Source organism: Falco naumanni, chromosome 19 (genome assembly GCF_017639655.2).
Source record: "Falco naumanni isolate bFalNau1 chromosome 19, bFalNau1.pat, whole genome shotgun sequence".
Classification (NCBI taxonomy): domain Eukaryota; kingdom Metazoa; phylum Chordata; class Aves; order Falconiformes; family Falconidae; genus Falco; species Falco naumanni.
Genome location: NC_054072.1, coordinates 5,711,433 through 5,729,760, shown reverse-complemented (window position 1 = coordinate 5,729,760; position 18,328 = coordinate 5,711,433). Strand labels below are relative to the sequence as shown.

General features: G+C 59.0%; 1 protein-coding gene across 3 annotated transcripts in view; it reads right to left on the bottom strand.

Annotated features, from left to right (window-relative positions):
- The window catches only part of TACC1 (transforming acidic coiled-coil containing protein 1), a 33,730-nt gene extending 15,620 nt beyond the window's left edge, over positions 1 to 18,110 (bottom strand). Inside the window, exons 1-3 of one of the 3 annotated variants that reach the window (XM_040617921.1) lie at positions 18,029 to 18,110; positions 9,436 to 9,551; positions 851 to 1,919 (exon numbers count right to left, since the gene is read on the bottom strand). In XM_040617921.1, coding sequence (XP_040473855.1) covers positions 851 to 1,919; positions 9,436 to 9,551; positions 18,029 to 18,099 — 1,256 coding nt within the window. In that variant the 5' untranslated portion in view covers positions 18,100 to 18,110. Of the gene's footprint in view, positions 1 to 850; positions 1,920 to 9,435; positions 9,552 to 10,213; positions 10,413 to 18,028 lie in introns of those variants that run through there. The other 2 variants (XM_040617919.1, XM_040617920.1) reach the window with 2 other exon arrangements.
- Positions 18,111 to 18,328: the final 218 nt, after the last annotated feature.

Genomic DNA, 18,328 nt, shown 5'->3' with positions numbered 1-18,328 from the left:
GACCTCAGCACCGCCCAGGCGCAGGTTGGAGGGCGTTTGTGATACAACAGGTGAAATACCAAGAAAACAGCAAGGTTTAACCATCGAACCTGCTCCCAGAGGAGGGGAGTAACGCCGTGTACGTTCCCAGGAGGCACTGTGAAATGTCACCGTCTGCACAGGGGTTTTTAAATAGCACAGTTCAGGAAGTAAAAAAGTACCTAAATAGTTCAGCAAGGCACAACCGGCTCCCTACCCCCTGTGCCGGTATGACAAAAGCAGTAACAACCTGCCTGCTCGGCCTCTCTTCTCTTCCCTGGTTACAAAAAGAGAAATTCAGTGGCAGCTCACAGAATGTCCCAGCAGCATCTGATTAACCCGACCTGCACCCAGAAGACCTACAAGACCCCCAGGGGCACTCAGCAAACCCCACAGGCTCAAGCCCCCCTTACAGGTTTGCTCTGGCTCCATGACCCCACAGCAACTGCACCTCAACCCCACGAGCTGGAGCCCCGAGGGTTCCCCAGAGAGGTGATCCTGCGAAGCCAGTCCCGGGATCCAGCCCACCCCACTCTGTCTGGGACCCGGGACACCAGTGCTGCTCTGGGACCCCCACCCCTCCCATCCGCTCCTGAGTGACCGGGGTGCCGGCAGAGAGGGGAGCAGCCCCTCCGCCCGGGACGAGGGGCAGAGAAAACCGCGGTGGCAGCAGAACCTGAGGTGCACGCCGGTATTTCAGGCTCGCTCAGAAGGCACAGGGACAGCAGCACCATCGCCACCGCCATCGCCACCGCTGCTCTGCCCGCGCGGGGGAACAGAGGGGGCTGCCAGCCCCTAGCTGCCCGCCCGCTCCGCGCCCACCGGCACTCACGTTATCAGGCGCGACTTGGGCTTCTTCGGGGAGTCTCTGCCTTTCACGAGATCATCCTGCACCTCCAGCGTCTGAGACTCGAGGATTTCGTTGAGGCTGTTATCGGCAGTGGGGCAGGAGTCGGCGGCGGTGCTGGTGAGGGTCTTGGTGGGCTTAAATGGATCCACGGAGTCAAAGTTATCAGGGTCAAACTGGTAAGAGCCCTTGGGGAGAGTCGGCAGGTTTGAGCTGCCACCAAAGGAGCTGAGCCCTGGGCTGTCCCAGAGCGCGGGGCTCAGCCGGGGGGAGCCCCGGGGGGGCAGTGGCTCTGTGGGACCCCTCTCCGCATCCTCGCCTGGTTTTTTGGGGGGCTCCCGGTGTCTCTTCGGCGTCAGCTTGCTGGCCGGGATCTTGCTGCCCTTCCTGGGCGTCGCTCTCCTGGCCTCCGTGCTCTCTCCCCCCTCTGTAAAATCGACCTCGGGTTTCAGGACCTGCCCTTGGGGCTCCGGGGCCAGGTCCCCCCCCAGCTCGCTGCCAGGATGGGGGAAGCGGTGCAGGGCCGCCGGGGGGGAGCTCTGCAGCCGGCAGCCCCCTGCCACAAAGGGGTTTACGCTCTCATCGTACTGCTCAGGGTCAAACCGGTAGGATGCTGGGGGCACCGGGGTCTCCTCTGTGGATTCTTCTGTTTTCCTCCCCAGTGATTTTCCTTTCCCGAGCTGGCCCCGGCTGGGCGAGGACTCCTGGGCTACGGCATCTGCCTTCGGCTCCACCAGCCCCGTGCTGGCATCCGCCACATCCTCTCCTGACATGACCCGTTCCCGGGTGGCTCTGCCCGCATGGGGCACCGGGGCCAGCTCTGCAGCAGGCACAGCGGCACAGCCAGCGTCAGCCCTGCTTCCCAGCACAGCTGGAGCCTGGCTTTCAGCTGGCGGCTGTGTCAGGGAAGAGTCTTCGGAGTCGGTTTCCCCTTTAATATCCAAGCTGGCTTTAGGGGCTCCGATCTCTGGTTGAGCCTCATCTTTGGGGTGCTTCCCAGGCAAGCTGTCCCGGATGGCTTCCCCTACCAGCAGGTCACCATGGCCACTTGGCTCTGAAAAGATAAAAGGAGCTGGTTAAACCCCCACCTGCCATGCACGCCCTTCCAGAGGGGCTTCTCTCCCCTCCTCACAGCTGCTCCAGGGTCAGATTTTACAAGAGACTCACTGACCCAAAGTTCAGCTTCCCCACCTGCCAGGATGACTGCGTAACTCCAGCTTCAAGCACCTTCTGTAAAATTTGAAGCCCATGAATGCAGGGGAGGGAACGTACATAAGTCGCATGCCAAGGGCATGTTCTGCACCACACCAGCAGACCAACCAACATCTCCATTTATGCCTTTCCTCTCCCTGCCGCTTGCTCCTACGCGGGATGGCAGCAGTGCTGGGGGGCTTTGCAAAGCCCAGCGAGGCTCCTGAGGGCCAGATGCCGGCCAGGACCATCCCTGGGGTGGCTGCTCCCAGGGCAGAAACACGCACATCCGAGCGGGAGCAGCAGTGACAGGGAGTCACTGCTCACCTGGGTGGAGAGTTAAAAATCACTGAGAGGAATTCAGGGAAGCACAACATGAGGAAAAACACCGCAAGATGTGAATAAGCAGGCCCTGGGGTGAAAGGGAACGGGATGCTGTGCTGAATTAATAAGCATGTCATGGGCTGCAGAGGGGATGTGGGGATCAGCCGCGGTGCCGTGGTGCCAGGGCTGCGGAGCTGGATGTACACCGGGCAGAGGGAAGCTGCCCAACGCAAACCGCTCCCCAGGGCTCAGCTGCCGCACCGCCAGGTGCAGGAAGGGGTTTGACAGCACTGCTGCTCTCCCCTGCCACCCCAGCCCTCACCCTGGGAGGGAAGGAGGGCACAGCAGAGCCGTGAGACCCCCAAAGAGCAACGAGCCCAGAGGAAAGGGCCTGCCAGCAGCAGGGGGCAGGTGCTCGGAGCTGTGCGGCTCAGCACCGCAGCTACCCGTGATTCACATCCTGCCCACCAGAACTCAGCCCCATGCTGCCTGCATCTCTGCCTGCAGAAATCCTGCCCTCACATTTACTGCTCACCACACTGCTGTCAGAGTTCCTTAATCACAAATCCTGATCCATGACTTAATCACTACTACTCCAATCCCTTCCCCTAAATCCTTTTACTGTTTAATCTTTTCTTTGCTGTCAGAGGATGGGGAAGCTCCTTAACTACCGAGGCATCCTGAAAGCTACACCCACCAAGCACCTACAGCCAGGACCTCAGCACAGGTGTGCAAAAGGCACAAGAGGAAAACACCTGGTGTCACCTCCGCCGAGCTCATCTGCAGCTCTTCTTCCACATCTCAACCAGGGATGCTTGCACAGACTCCCAGCATAAGGCAGAACGAGATGCTGGGGTGCTCAGCACCCATCAGGGAGTGCACAGGATCCCAGCTCTTGCTGGTACCTTGCTGGGGAGACGCAGCCCAGCCAGTTCCTCCAAGGGCAGAATGAAACCAGTGCTCACCTGAGGATCAAACTGGTTTGAAAACCTGGCTGGGAACAGCAGCACGGGTGATGCAGAGCTTGTGCAGGGGAAACCGGCCTGTCCCCCTCCACTGCTGCAACGCTGCCCTGGCACATGGGTGACAGCCCTGGAGGGGGACCATGTCAAGCGTGCCCGTGTTTTGCAGGAAAGAGGTCTGGCCAGTGGATGCCAACAACAAGCTCCCACAGCCCCACATGCACCCACAGCCCTGAGCGCATCTCCCTGGAAAGGCTGTTCCTGTCGCGGGGCATCTGCAACCAGCTCACGTTTGCTTGTGATCAAGCCAGTCACAGGCTGGCAAAAGAAGAAAAGTGAATCAGGCAAATATCTGGTCCCAGGGCTAATCCAGGACACCGAGCCAACCACCCTGACTCAGCTGATGGCTCGTGGTTTGCATAATTGATCTCCAGGATGCTAAAAGCCACAGAAATGAATCATGAGGGGCTGTGCGCTCCCTGAGATGGCAAAAAAGCTCCCTCCAAATAGATGTGGTCTTGCTGCCCCAGAAAATGCATCAGTAAACACAAATCCAGTGGATACGTACTTGGAGTGCAGCCAGAAAACAGTCCAAGGCAGCGCCTGCCAGGTCTTTCCGTCATTAGGAACCAGGAAAACCTCCTTAACAGACTCAAAAAAATTGTTTATTACACTTGCTGTGCTGCTCAGATGTTTTAAACCTCACTGAGACAGCCCTGAATAGAACAGACTTCAAAGTCAGGGCAAAAGGCACCTTTTAAATGCATTTTACATTCCCACCAGAAGGTTTTGCAGCTGCCGTTCTCACAGACATAAGCCCATCCTGGTTTCTAACCCAGGCAAAGAGTAATTACTTCTTGAATAACAAGCAGCCCGCACGCAAACCACCTCTCCTTGCTGTGGATGCCTGCAGGGCCGGCAGAGAAGACGGGCCGGCGCATGTGATCATCGCTCAGAACAATCATTGCTTCACAAAAATTAGAAGAACCACCCGCCCAGGTCTTCCAATTTTGTGATTCACTCATTTTCTGCACCCGAGTCAGCTCTGCTGCTCCACTCCCTCTGCCTGCAGCACAGCCCGCTCAGCCAGTCTGAGACCTGAGGAACTGGAATATACTGGGAGACAGAAGGTGTGGGGGAAGGACAGCTGAGGAGCGCGCCTGCAATTGTGGCAGTCTTCTGAAGTAGGACTGTCCCTCCCCCAGGCTTGGTGGGGTTTTTCCCCTTGTCTGGAGAGGTCCCAGGTATGAGACAGGTATTAATCCCTTGTGCGAGTTAACAGCCACGCTCAGTGCGACAGCCCGAGGGAACCAAGAGGAAGGAATGGGGGTGGCGAGGAGACTGCCACCTCTGCCAGAAGAACCCTATTCCTGCCCTCCCCGCACACCCATGTAATGCCTCTGAGTCCCATTTTCAGCCCTGCTTGGGCTGAGGTATTCACCTCCCTGGGGGACCACAGCCTCAGGGGCTGAGGCCACCCCGGGATGGGCTCGCACTGGGACAGAGATGGCTCCATACAGAGCAGAAAGGCTGGCAAAGCTTCAAGGTCAATGGGTTCTCTGCAGAGCACTGCCAGGATGAAGACTGTGCCGGTTTGCAGGGCAGAGCCCTTGCTGTTGGACCTGCCCAGACCACGGGTGCTCCTGGGGCACCACCCAGCACTTCAGCTGCCTCTCGCAGGAACGGAGAGCCTTGTCTTGCTGATGAGAACGGGACAAAACCCCCTCCTGGAATGGTGATGGCATCCCAGGCAAACCCACCCTACATGGGTCCTTCAGCCCAAAAAGGGCTGGGGGGACAGCCTGGCCCCAAGCCCCCCAGCCCCAGCCACGGCTCCTCCTCCTGTGTGTTTCCTCTGCCTCCAACACAGCCTCCCATCACCTGCCAAAACAACCCAAGCGTGTGTTCCTGCAGGAACAATTACACAGGATGCAGAAACTAGCGACCCGAAGGGCCTCAGGGTGCTTGAGAAGAGCCAAGGTCTGCCCTCCAGACCCGCAGCTGCCCAGCTCTGCTGGGCACGAGCACGGTGATAACCTCGGTGCAGCACTGCCTATTCCCAGGGAGTCCTTCCCAACCGCCGCGAGCTGAGCTGCATGCGGCTCTCCCTGTTCCTCCACAGCCTCTGCATGCATTTACATCCCAGAGTGAGCACAGCTCCCCACCACCCCCGTGCAGTCATGCTGGAGAGCCGTCGCGCCAGCTCAGCACACGCTCCCTCTGCTCACGTCTCCTGCCAGGGAACCCAGCCTGCAGAAGGAGCCAACGCCTGCCCATCCCGGGCCGCCTCGCTGCCCTAACCCTCCTCCGGGACCAAACCGTGCTGCACGCCCCTGGGTACCCTGGGAGAAGGCAGCCAGGCTGCCATGCATGCCGACCCACCGCACGCAGCTATCCATCCCCTCAGACCAGCCCTTCTCGCAGGCATCCCAGCGAGTGCCTTTCCGACGCATCCCGAGCTCTCCAAGGTGACCCTGAGCTCTCCCGTTTCACCTTGGGCACTGTGCCCTGCAGGTGGGGACATTCTACTCCCGACATGAAAACGGGCACTGCCAGCAGCACGGCACGCTCGGTGACTCCAGGATCCATCCCAAACAGATCTGCGAAACAGCACTCTGGATCCCTGAAAACAGCGGTTGTACCGGCAGTGCGCGGAGTGCCAACCTGCTTCTGGTCCAGCCAGCGTATGTGGAGGGATAGTACAAAGTGAAAATGGAGATTTTATACTCCCTAAAGAAAAACATACAGACAAGACAGTCTGGCACTGCAGTAATAGGCGTGTTGTGCGCGTACATTATAGTTGTTATTATGCTTGTCTTCCTTGGGCTGAAATTAAACACAAACACCGACTAACTAAAACAGCTTTCCTAGATGCCACCCCTTGCTCCCTTAAATGAATCAGAAAAGCCTGGCAGCAGCAGTGCTGCGATGCAAAGGCTCCGCGCCCTTTTCATCCCACATACAGCAACCAAGTGAAGCAGCAATGATCCTCTGCACAGCCCTGAATGCCAAACGCCGGCGAGAACAACCCCTCCACTATCTGCAGCCTTTGATTCGGCTCATGCTTTGTGCACAGCCTGAGTCACGCATTTCTCCCTTTCCTGGCTCGCTCGCACACGCAGGCTGAGCACAGGATATCTGGCTGGTGCATTCAGCTTCGGCTTACGTAGCTAACGACTTTTTTCCTCTTTTGGCTTTCCGCTTTTGTTTAACAGACGTTGGTCTATTTTTAAATCTATTCTGTTAAGAATTAGCATACCGGCAAACGATGCTGCCACTAACGCACCGGAAAACACGTGCCCTGCATCAGAGTAACAGAAGTAAAAGCTGATGAGCCTGCTCTGTCACTGATGGTTCCATATTTGTTGCTGCTGGTTTCCTTGCACAGAATATCTTCTTCTCACAGGCGACTGAAGATAACTTTAGCCTGAATGGGACAGAATTACAGCTTCCACCATCCGAGGTGGCAAGAGGAAAACTGTTTGAGTGATCCTGAGCGGGCATAAAGCCTCACTCCAGCCCCCTCCCCAGGGCGATGGGACTGGCTGAATTTTTGTCCCCGAGAACAGGGCTTAATGCATCCAGGACACCTCTCAGTTGCACGCTGAGCGGCCAGCCCCTGGAGTCACAGCTTCTGTCATACAAATTTCCTAACCCTATTTACTCCCAAGTAAGGGCGAGACTGCAGCTATAAAACAGATGTGTGCTTGTTCCTCCCGGTTGCTGTGAGCCCGGGAGATGCTGTGCCTGCCCACAGGTCAGGGCTCCTGCAGCTGCCCCGCTGTGCTGCCCCAGCTGCACATAAGCACTGGCAGCAGCGATTCCCCAGGGACCGCAGGGCAGCAGCTCCCACCTTACGCGACAGCTCGGCTGTCTCAGTGCTGACAAGCAGCCATTACACTGGATCGCCTCCGATCACAGCGTTTGTTACCGCTGCAGCTTCCGAGCCGCAGCCAGACAAAAGGGCACATGCTGCTGCAGAACAGCGTTGCAAAGATGAGGCCTTAACACAGTGATTACCTAAGGTACAGCGATTTCACATGCCAGCACACCGCAGACTCACAGCTGCACCCGGGTAATCCCTTCCCTCCACCATTTCAGAGGCGTTGAAGAGATGCAGCCGGAGCCCCGGGCAGGGATGGGATGAAGCTGGGCACAGTGGCACTGTGGGTTTGGCTCTGCTGTCTCCAACATCCCGCTCTCCACCAGCCAGCATGGAAAAAACAGCTTTTGCCAGAGATCATCCCCTCGGCCCCACAACACTGCGACCTTTGTGTGCCGGGAGCAGCCGGCTCCCTCGCTGCTGTGTCAGGCTGGCCTCGAGGAACTGCTCGACCCAGGATGCAGGGGCACAGGCAAGCTCTGGGGATGGTGACACCCTGATGTCTGAGGCAACATGCTCTCCTGAGCAGGAGCTTTGGCAGAAAGGAGCCTCATACCTACTAGGAAAGCCTTTATCTCCCCTCTCCCCAGGCATTATCTGCCAAAGTAATGTCTCTATCATCCCTTCTTAAAAGGAAGGATTACTCCAAGAGCTGGGAATGTCAGAAGTGTGAATCGAGCGCTCTCTCGACTAAGGCAAACAAACCTGTGTCTTCCACAGGGATGGATGGGCGGGCACCCAGATCTATCTCAACAGCGAAACAACACTGCAGACGGGGAGCCACAGCACCCCGATAGTACCAAGGTCACGCAGTGCCTGGGCTCCTGCATGGGGAGGCCCCAGGCTCTGGTTCAAGCTAGCACCTGAAACCAGCTAAGCCGTAAGCTACCAGCCTGCCGCTGTGAGCATTCAAGAAAAGCCCAATATTGCAAATCGCGTACCAGGGGCCCTGCAGCAGCGGGAGGCAGTCAGGCAAGAGAGGGCAGAAGATGCTCAGGATGGCGCAGCTGGGACCTCCCGGCCGCCCACGTGCTGCCCCATGCCCTGATGCCCTCCTGCAGACACCCCCGAGGGTTCACAGATGTCCTGACATTGCACAGCCACCCTGCTCTGCTGAGAGAGCAGAGGAAAGCGGAGCTGTCCCCCCTGCGCTGCCCTGATAACCTCCAGCACTTAATGCAGAGGTGCCAGAGCTTCAAAGCCGCCTCCCAGCAGCATGAAAACAGACATAAACACCAAGACACAGACCACAACCCCAATTCCCCCTGGAGAGAAGGGTACAACGGCAGGAGCTGGTCCCCAAAAGGCCAAGGGTTAACGGGGAGCCGTGTTCAGAGAAGCAGCGGCTGGCGAGAAACACAAGGACAAACCAGCAACAGCACGGGACCTGCCAGCCAAGGAAACTCCCTGAGTTTTCAGCAGGTCCCTCGCAGTTTCTCAAGAAACGGGATTTAGCAGCATCAAGCTTTTGCATCTTTAACAGCAGCTACATAGCAAAGACACCTGGCCACTAACTCCAGGGAAAAGAGACACGCAACGAAACCTCCACCACCGACCTGCCCGGGGGGAGGACAAACCCTGCACCGCGTCAGCTCCTGCGCAAGAGCCAAGGGCGAGTGGCATGCAAGGCACGAGTGGGGCAGTGCCCACCAGCCAGCAGCCCACTCCCCGCAGCTGGGGAAGTGGCAGAGGGCAATTTAACTGACAAAAATGATTTGACAACATCCCTGGTTCCTCTCAATCAATCCATCGCAGCGGTCCCGGCTCCAGTCTCTGCATCCCTGGACACAGCCTCAGCCCTGCTCGGCAGCTCACAGAGCCCGATGTGCAGAGCTCTGCCTCCCGCAGTCCTTTGCTTCCCTGGCTCCAGCGCAGCAGGAGGGTGCAACTGGTGGTGCAGGAGAGCACAATGATAATTTTGCACTGCATAGGCATGAGCCAAGGGGGGCAAACTGACTTTTCTGAGCCTGCAGTGCAGTCCCCTCCCTCCGAAGTGATTCAATAAAATCGACGTTTCACGCAAGTGAGAGAATAGCCCTTCACAGAGCACACAGCCCCGAGTACTGGCATTTGAACTATCCAGGCCTTTAACCACAAAAAATGTGGCAGGCATTATTCAAAACAAGCGACTTCTCCTCCTTGACCCCACCCTGCCTTTCCGCATCCGGAGCGGAGTGCCGAAGAGCAGAAGGTGCACGCTGGCTCTTTACCTTGGGTCCTGGCCTCGGGCTCCGGCAATCCGGGCAGCGGCTCGCAGAACTCCTTTAGTGACGAGCGGGTCGGTGTTTCTGCTTCAGGGGTCTCAAAATTACCTTTGGAGTCCGAGCTGCCGAAGGGGGGGGAAAAGAGTGAGGAATTACCACTTTCAAGGCTAGCTCTGACATCCTCCACACTGCCTACATATTCAGCCAGGCCGGCTCCCAGGCCGGCTGGCCGCAGGCATCCCGCAGCAGCCGCTCTCCTGTCCAGCGGCACACGCTAGCAAACGGAAAAGGGAGAGCAGGTGAAACAACATCATGAGCATCCCCCCGCACGCCCCCAACCCTCCTCTCGGCCCAGCCACCGGGCTTGCTTCTGCCAGGTCCTTCCCGAGCTGAGCATCCACCACGGACCGCCAAGGGCACGGCAGCCCTGCCGGCATCTTGCCAAAGGGGAGGTTTCGGGGGGCGCTGCCACCCTGTGCCCGCCAGCACCTCCCCGGGCAAGCAGCGCCCAGTTCCAGCCAGCCCCCCCACCTCGTGCCCCGCACCCGCGGCGCAGGCGGCGGCCCCCCTGGGCAGCCAGGCGGGTGGCAGGGACCCCCCGGGCAGCCAAGCGGGTTGCAGGGCCCCCCCCCCCCGAGCAGCCAGGCGGGTGGCAGGCAGCGAGCAGGCAGCACGAGGGCCGGGGGCGATGGGGGGGGGGGGGAGCACACAGGGGCGCAGCCCCGCACGCCGCGCGTGTCCGTCCCCGTCCGTGGGACCCGGGCAGGGAGCGCGGGTCACTTGCCTGAAGCCGGGGGCCGTGCCCTCCGCCGGCGCGTCCTCCGCCGCACCGCCGTCCTCCCCCTCGGGGCCGCCCCCTCCCCGCACCGCCGACCAGGTCCAGCGCGCCCACTGCACCGGCGAGAGCAGCTGCCAGGCGCTGAACGCCATCGGCCCGCTCCGCTCCCGCCGCTCCGCTCCCGCCGCTCCCGCCGGGCTCACTGCGGCCGCGCCGCCCCCGCCGCCGCGCCGCCGCCAAGGGCCTCCCCCGGACCGTACTACTCGCCGGCAGGGAGAGCGCCCGCCCCCGCCGCCCCCCGGCACCGCCCGGCCGGGAGGGACCGGCCCGCGGGACCCCCCCCGGCCCCGCCGCCGCCCGCCCGCTGGCGCAGGGGGTGCGGGCAGGGATGCGGGGGGCGCCCCCCAGCCCCCCCCCGGGCGATGCTGCCGGGCCGCTGCGCCGCCCCCCCCGTTCCCCTCCCTTCCCAGCAAACTCCCAAATCCACCGATTTCTGCTCAAACGCGGGGCTTAGGCGCATCGCCCCCAGTACCCCGCCCGGCGCCAGCCCCCAGCCCCTCCCGGGGTGCTGCGATCTGCCCTGCCCCCTCCCCCCCCCCGCCAGGGAAGCCCCAACGCGAGAGGGCGGTGGGCTGCAACACCAGTAACACCCCCCGCGACACCAGTAGCACCCCCGCCCCGGTCTGTCCCACGTTCGTTCCTCGGGGCTGCACCTGTGCTGTAACGCAGCCGGTGGGACTGCGGGGTCCTTCCACTCGGGACGTGCCAGCAAACGCCCCGTGCTGGCCGGGGAATGCCCACCCGGGCGAGGGGCCCCCCAGGGCTGCCCCCCCGCCCAGAGCCAGGCAGAGCAGATCGCTCCCGAGGGGTTGGCAGCGACGGGAGAGGGGCAGAGGGCAGGGAAACACCTGCCCCTTCCATTTTCCAAGGAAATACCGACTTCAACAGCCCCGGCTGATGCTATATCCTTCCGTGGCAGCAAGTTTATTTATTTATTAAACTATTGTTATTTAAAAATAACAGCCAGCAGTCCCTGCAGAAATAAACACTGCCATGCTGGCCTCTCTCAGGAATCTTCCCCTTGCCCACTCCCAAATCCATTACCTCCCACACGCTTGCTGGAGAGAGGAGCGTAACGTTACTGATGCTGCACAGCATCCGAAGCGCTGCAAGGAATGGCCGGGGCTTTGGCCGCAGCGGCATTACCGGCTCTGGACAGTTGCTGCCGCAGAGCTGGCGGCTCCCCGAGCCCCAGGCTGGGTCACCCCACTGCCAGCGGCACATCCCAGGGATGACCTGGGAAAGGGCAGACAACTGTCCTGCTGCAAAACCAGGCCGGCCCATTGCAAAGAAGAGCTATTGGCCCTCAATAACCACCCAAAGTGCTTACGTGGCAGGCTGAGACCACAGCCCGATGCTTTCCTGTGAATCATCAGCCAGCTCGAGCGCAAGGAATGCCTTCTCATGGGCAGAGAGGCCTCTGGGTCAGACCAGACCCGTCCATCTGGTCTGGCTGCCTCCAACACCGGCCTCTGTCAGAGGCTTCAAAGGGCTCATTCCTCACTGCGGAGCATCTCAAATAACCTCCCTGCAGGGATCCTTTCTTCCAAGCCTCCATCTGTTGATGTCCTTATTAAATATATGTGTCATTGCTGCATGCTTTTACCGTCCAGCCTCAGTCAAAGACAACCTCTTACCCCCTTACACAATGCTTCCAAATGTCCCCAGAGATACCTCTGATTCAGCTAAAGCAAAGGTGCTGCCGCCAGTTCCCACCGCAAGTCAGTGGCAGAAGCAGCTCACATGTCCTGACCCCAGGGAACACCTTGGCCGCAGCACAGCGCTGCCCTCCACATCCCCAGGGTCCAGGGGACAAGGAGCCCTGCAAACCTCCATGCTGCTGCATGGAGGACACTGAGCAAGTGGGGACTAAGTGACGCTTATCAAAGCTGAGCCAAAAAACCAACAGCAAAAGCAGAAACTCAGCATCCTGTTGCCTATGTCTGCTGTGAACGGAAACGAGCAGCCTACCTCCCACCATCTGAAGTGGCAGAGCTGATTTCTGCAGATGAATTTTATATAAGGAAAGCTCCAGCGTGAGCCGCTCTGCAGCACCGCTCGCTGCAGCCTGAATGCCTCCTGCCTCTCCTGCTTCCCACCCGCTGCTGCTCAGATCCCCGCTGACCCAGAAGCCAGGGTGATGGCATCACCGCGTTTCAGAATGGCTGGTGGCTGCCAGGGACCACACAGGGAAAGCAGAAAGGTGAACGATGTGGGAGCAGCAGCTGGCGTGAGTACCAGTGGCAGGAGCAAGCTGCCGCTGCTGCTGAGGGGAAGGAGCTGCGCTGGGTGAAGGACAACGCACGGGCTGACTTCTGTAGCTCCCCCCCCTCCCCCCCCTTGTTGGACAAGGGGAACTGGGGCATGTGAGCAGAGGAAATCAGCATCTTTCCATTGTGAAGGCTGCACACACACAAAGTGCACACAGCAAGGACCCCCCTGCTCTCACCCACCGCCCAGGGGAAGGAGACCGGTGGGCAGGAACAGCATCAACGGAACTGAACCACATCAGCACCAGCACCAGCTGCAACGCTCCTGACCTGCAGGGCCCTGGGGTAGGAAGATACCAGAGCAGTACAAGAGCAGAGCCTGCTTCCATTTGCTGTTTATGATGAGCAATTAAGAAAATGCCTCGAGTGGCACTTTCCAGCTTGGCACCCAACCCGGCCTGGCAACAACACTGGCTGCAAATCTAACACTGAGGAGATAACCTGACTTTGTCAGTCACACCGGTGCCTCTGGCTGCCAAGTGCTGCTTGGCATAGTCAGCAGACACATTTTCTGCAGAGAAGAGAGGACGCTGACCTGGTCAAAAAAAGACCTGCCAGCAGTTTGCATCCGCATGGTGGGCTGCAGCCTGCACATGCAGCAGCTGGGTGAGCTGTCTTTTGCACTGCACTCACCTCCCACCCTGGCCCAGGACTTCACTGTGCTAAGCACCGCACAAACACAGTGGCTCAGGGCTAGACAGCAATGTACAGCCTACCGAGGTACAGCCAATGTACCCATGTACCACCTGTGTACCAATGTACAGCTGATGTGCTGACGTACAGCCTACGTACCGATCAATGTACAGCCACCCTGCCCAGGCACCCAGCCTCTCCCAGTTAGGGTCCATAAAAGGGCCGACCTGTGGGTGAAGGAGGAGGGGTTGATGTGGCAGGACAGTGGTCCCCAGCCCCAGGAGGCTCTAAACATGGGCACTTGACCTTGCATAGGAACTATTTTTCCTGGCTTTGCCTCTTTTTTAAACAAACACTGTGGGTTGCATAAGTTACCCTCCACCTGCTCTGCAAGCACACGAGCAGCAGATACCACATACCACGAGAAGGGATTGTTTGGCTCCTGCAGCCCTTTCCCTGCAGATCACCAGCCTGGGTGGCCAAGGGCTGTCCTAGTTGCTCCAGGAAGGAGAGCTGGGAGCAAGGCAGCACAGCACAGCGCCTCTGGCAGTGGCAGCACTGAATGACCTAGAAACCACCCACAGCTCACAGCCTGATTTGGCTTTCCAGGGAACAGGGGAGCAGCAGCACTCCGCTGCAGAGCAAACAGGTGGAGCCCCAAGGATTTTGGAGCTAGAAGAGCCCTGGCGTCACAGGGGCTGCAAAAAGATGCAAAACCTTGCTCACACTTCTTATGCTGACCCTTGCAGGAAGCCAGCTGCATGCAGGGATAACAGCTCTGCATCCAGATGCATCTCCTCCTGGCTGGCTGGCAGTGCCTCTGCCCGGCCTCATGTCCCAAAACACACCATGCCCCATTCTTCTCGCAGGTACCACACCTCAGGCCCCGGGAAGGGTGAGGGAAATACACTGTATTTCGGTATCACACAGCCACCCGTGCCGTGTTCGAAGCTGCAGCGTTCCAGCTCAGAGGAAGACACGCACCTGGAGTTTCCATTCTTGGCCCTTTCATTAGGCAGGAGAACATCTATTTCTGGCTGTGGAGCTTTTCTGGGCATGGCGCAGCAAGCCAGCACTTCCATTTCTAGCTCAGAAACAGATATTTTGTGGGTTTTCATTTTTCTTCTCGATTCCTGCCACTTTGCTCCTCCACAGCGGGGCCTTTCACTCCCCCCACGGGGACAAGCGTCCCCGCAGCCAGCCCTGGGATGGGGCACGAGGATGGCACTAGCTGTGCCCCGGTGAGAGGAGCCTCTCAGCAGGGGATCATGGAGACAGCCTGGAGATCAGCCCATGGGTAAAACATGAATACATATTTCACTGCTATATAAGTCTCCTTAAGAGCTTGTAATAAGCACTTTATCCACAGATCATTTACCTCCTCCAGAAAAGAAGGCGCAAGGTGTTCCATGAGAATATTTTTCTGTTGTTGTCTTTTACACCACCCTATTATATTTATCATGTTTTCTTTAGTTCAAAACAGGCCTATGCATCAGTAAAAAGGTAAATTGCTCTCTCATTGCATTGTGAAAAATGCAAATTTTGGGAGTTAAGGGAACTATTCACACCACAGCTTATGTGCACCAGTGACGATGTGCAGTGAATTCTGGGGAGAGAGATGATTTCATAATGTTTGCTGACCTTTGCAGTGACACTGAAAAGATTAATGCTGGTGACTCCAGTCTGTGACTCACCTGCTCAGGCCACAGAGCACATCTGAGGAGAGGCTTAACCTCTTTCCCATTAGCCCAGGTTGGAAAGGGAACTGGGCCCTAGGAAAGGGCAAGCAGAAAATCAAGGCCACGGGAGGAGTGGCAGCACCCGACGAGGGCCTTGGGGTCCGACCCTGTCATGGGCAGCAGCAGCAGCAAACCCCGGGCACGGCAGCATCCTGGAGCATCCCCCGGGTGTGGCAGTATCCCAGAGCAACCCCCGGGCATGGGAGCATCCCAGAGCATGCCCCAGGTGTGGCAGCATCCAGGAGCAACCTCCGGGCACAGCAGCATCCCGGAGTATCCCCCGGGCACGGCAGCATCCCAGAGCATGCCCCGGGCACGGCAGCAACCCGGAGCATACCCCGGGTGTGGCAGCATCCCAGAGCATCCCCAGAGCATCCCCCGAGCACGGCAGCATCCCAGAGCGCCTCCCGGCAGCTCGGCAGGGCCGGGCGGGCGCTGCTCGCGCTAGAGGGCACTCCAGGATGGGATTTGCAAGGGCTGCGGAGCCTCTCCGGCCCCTCGGCAGGCGGAGGGTCGGGGCCCCGCGGCTTCCCCGGGCCCGCCGCGCCCCTCGGCCCGCCTTGCGCCCCGTCCCCGGCCGTGGATGCGGGAGCCGGGTGGGCGACCTGCGGGAGAGACCCCCGTGGATGCAGCGCGGGACGCCGCAGGGCAGAGCCCGAGCCCCTGCCCGTGCTGTGCTGCCCTGCAGCTCCCCAGCCCAAACCTCCTCCGCAGCATCCCGCAGCACCCCTGCGTGCCAGCGGGCCCAGCGCAGCCTCATACACGGAGTTTTGCAGCTGCCACAGCCACCTAACGCTTTGCAGTTGCTGCAGCTGTGTGGTGGAAAGCAGCAGCTGGCCAGACCCAACCCTGCTGGCATTTTGGGGCATGTCCCCACCATGGCGAGAAGACTCCTGCCAAGCGACAAGACAGGGTGGCAGGAGAGCAAATCCACAACAGCAAAGTCCCCGCATTGCTTTTGCTTCTCCTGACCTTGGCGGAGCCGCAGCCTCCGTACAGGTCACAAGACTGAGCAGCACAATACTGAATGCTCTGGAATTCAAGACAGACAAAATGTGATTTGCTCCCACCTCGGGCTCTGCCACTGCCATCTGCTTGCCAGGGCACAGCGGGAACCTGGGCATCACAGGCTGCAGCAGCACCTGGGGGCAGCAGAGCAATGCCCAGCATGGGACAGTGCTGCTGAGCAGCTCAGCTCCCCCAGGACCCTTCACAGCCCTTCGATGTGACAGTTCCCATCGCTATACATTCCATCAAAATAGCTGTACAAAAATAGAACACAACTGTCACACATGAGCCCAGAGACCACCAACCAGCCCCTGGGCTCCAGCTGTCTTTTCCCTACTATACTGCCATGAAATTAATAAATACAAATATTTGCGGCTGCATGAAAAAGGACTGATGCAAAAATGAATGCCCTGCTATTCCTGCATTTTAACAATGACAACCACAGCTTAATCTCACTGACGCTACTCATGTGAATGCGAGCTTGTGCAAAGCAATTCAATAGAAACAGGCTCAAGATACACAAGTTCTAGCCTGATTTTCACACTGATGCTTTATGAACACAAGCATCTGCTTTCATCTTGCTGCTTCTTTACTCCCCTATCAACTCCTTTGTTCTGTTTGCTAAAAATATCAGTGCTGCATGGCAGGAATGTTCTTATCAGGTGTTTGCCAGGCCTTGGCTCCCTGATTTTAGTCAGGACTCAGTGATATTGGGAAATGCAGGAAGCATCGCAGCCACATAACGTGGGGTGCTGGCAGGGACGGTGGACGGGCAGTGGGGAGCGAGGAAGGTAGCTGGTGCTTGGAGCAGGGCCAGGGAAATGATATAGGGTTGGAGGGGAACAAAACAAAATTTGCTGAAGGTGATGCAAACAGGTGGGAAGGAGAAGCAGCCAAGTCCAATGGGGCAGAAAGGAGTGGCTCCAATCCACACAGTAAACAATAGAATGTTTTTTCTGCCTGGGAACACCTCTAATTTGTATTTAGGAGACCTTTGCAGGGAAATAAAGGCAGGACTGAGCAGTTACAAGGGGGATAATGCAGTTATTTCCCTTGTTTGAACGCAGCATTTGCCAACAGAGGGATGTTTATGAGCATTTAGAAAAGCAGCAGCCTGGCTGCAGGTCACCCACCCAGTAAAGCCTGGCAAAGACTCCAGGACAAACGCAGCACCCAGTCGGGCACCAGGTCCCAACACAGGGCCGGTGTCCCTGCAGCACGGCACAGCATTGGTTAGAAAAAGCAGCAGCAAAGCTCCTGAGTGCGGCTATCTCTGCATCACAAGGTGGCTCACTTGAAATATTTCTACGTTCCAGAAAGTGTTTTGGTTGATTTACAGATAAGATGCCTCCAGTTTCCCCTTTGATCACAGCTAGCACGCTTTCCCTTTTGTTTATGGTGTCCAAGCCGGCCTGGGAGCAGCAGCTCCCCCAGCCCCAACTCTGGCTTTCACCAGCCATGAAACCTCAGCCAGCTCCCACCTCAGCACCTGGTTTTCTAACGGCACCGCAGAGAATCACACTGCTGGGTCCCCGCTTCTTGCACCCAGGTTTATGCTGTCAAACGAAGGGGTGCCTGCGCTGCCCCGACTTCCCACCACAGCCGGGTGTGAGCTGCAGCCTGGGAAATCCCATCTGCTGGGAACGGGGATGGTGTGCTTGGCTGTAAAGCTGAGTGTGGCTGAAGGAGGAGAGGGGAGGGAGAGGGGTAGGAGGAGAGGAGAGGTGGAGAAGCAGAAAGAGAGGAGGAGAGGGAGAGGAGAAGAGGAGAGGAGAACAAGAGGAGGAGTGGGAGAAGAGGGGGAGAGAAGAACAAGAGGAGAGGAGAAGAAGGGGGGAGAGAAGGAGAGGGAGAGGAGCAGAGGAGAGGAAAGGGAGAAGAGAGGGAGAGGAGGGGAGGGAGAGGAGCAGAGGAGGAGAGGAGAGGGAGAAGAAGGAGAAGAGGGGAAGAAGAAAAGGAGAGGCAAGGGAGAGGAGAAGGAGAGGCAAAGGAGAAAGAGAGGAAAGAAACTTTTCCCCCCAGTTTAACCAGTTAAGGCTCCGTTTTTCTCCTCCACCACCGCGGCGAGCCCCGGGCCAGCCCCGCGCGCCGCGACCCCCGCCCGCACTCACCGGCGCTGCGGGGCCGGGCCCCCCCGCGGCTCCGAGCCCCCCCGCGGCTCCCGGCTCCGGGCCGCCCCCATGGCCGGGCCGCGCTGCCGCCGCCGCCGCCGCCGCCGCCCCGGCCGCGTCCCCGCCTCTGCAGGAGGGCGGGGGGGCCCGGACAGCGGCTCCCCCCGCCCCGCGCCCACGCACCGCCCCGCGGGACGCCGGCCGCACGGCGGGGACCCCCCGGGCAGGGCGCAGGCAGCTGCCTGCCGGGCAGCTCGGCAATGCCACCGGGGAACCGACGGGCATCCCCCCGGTTCGGCC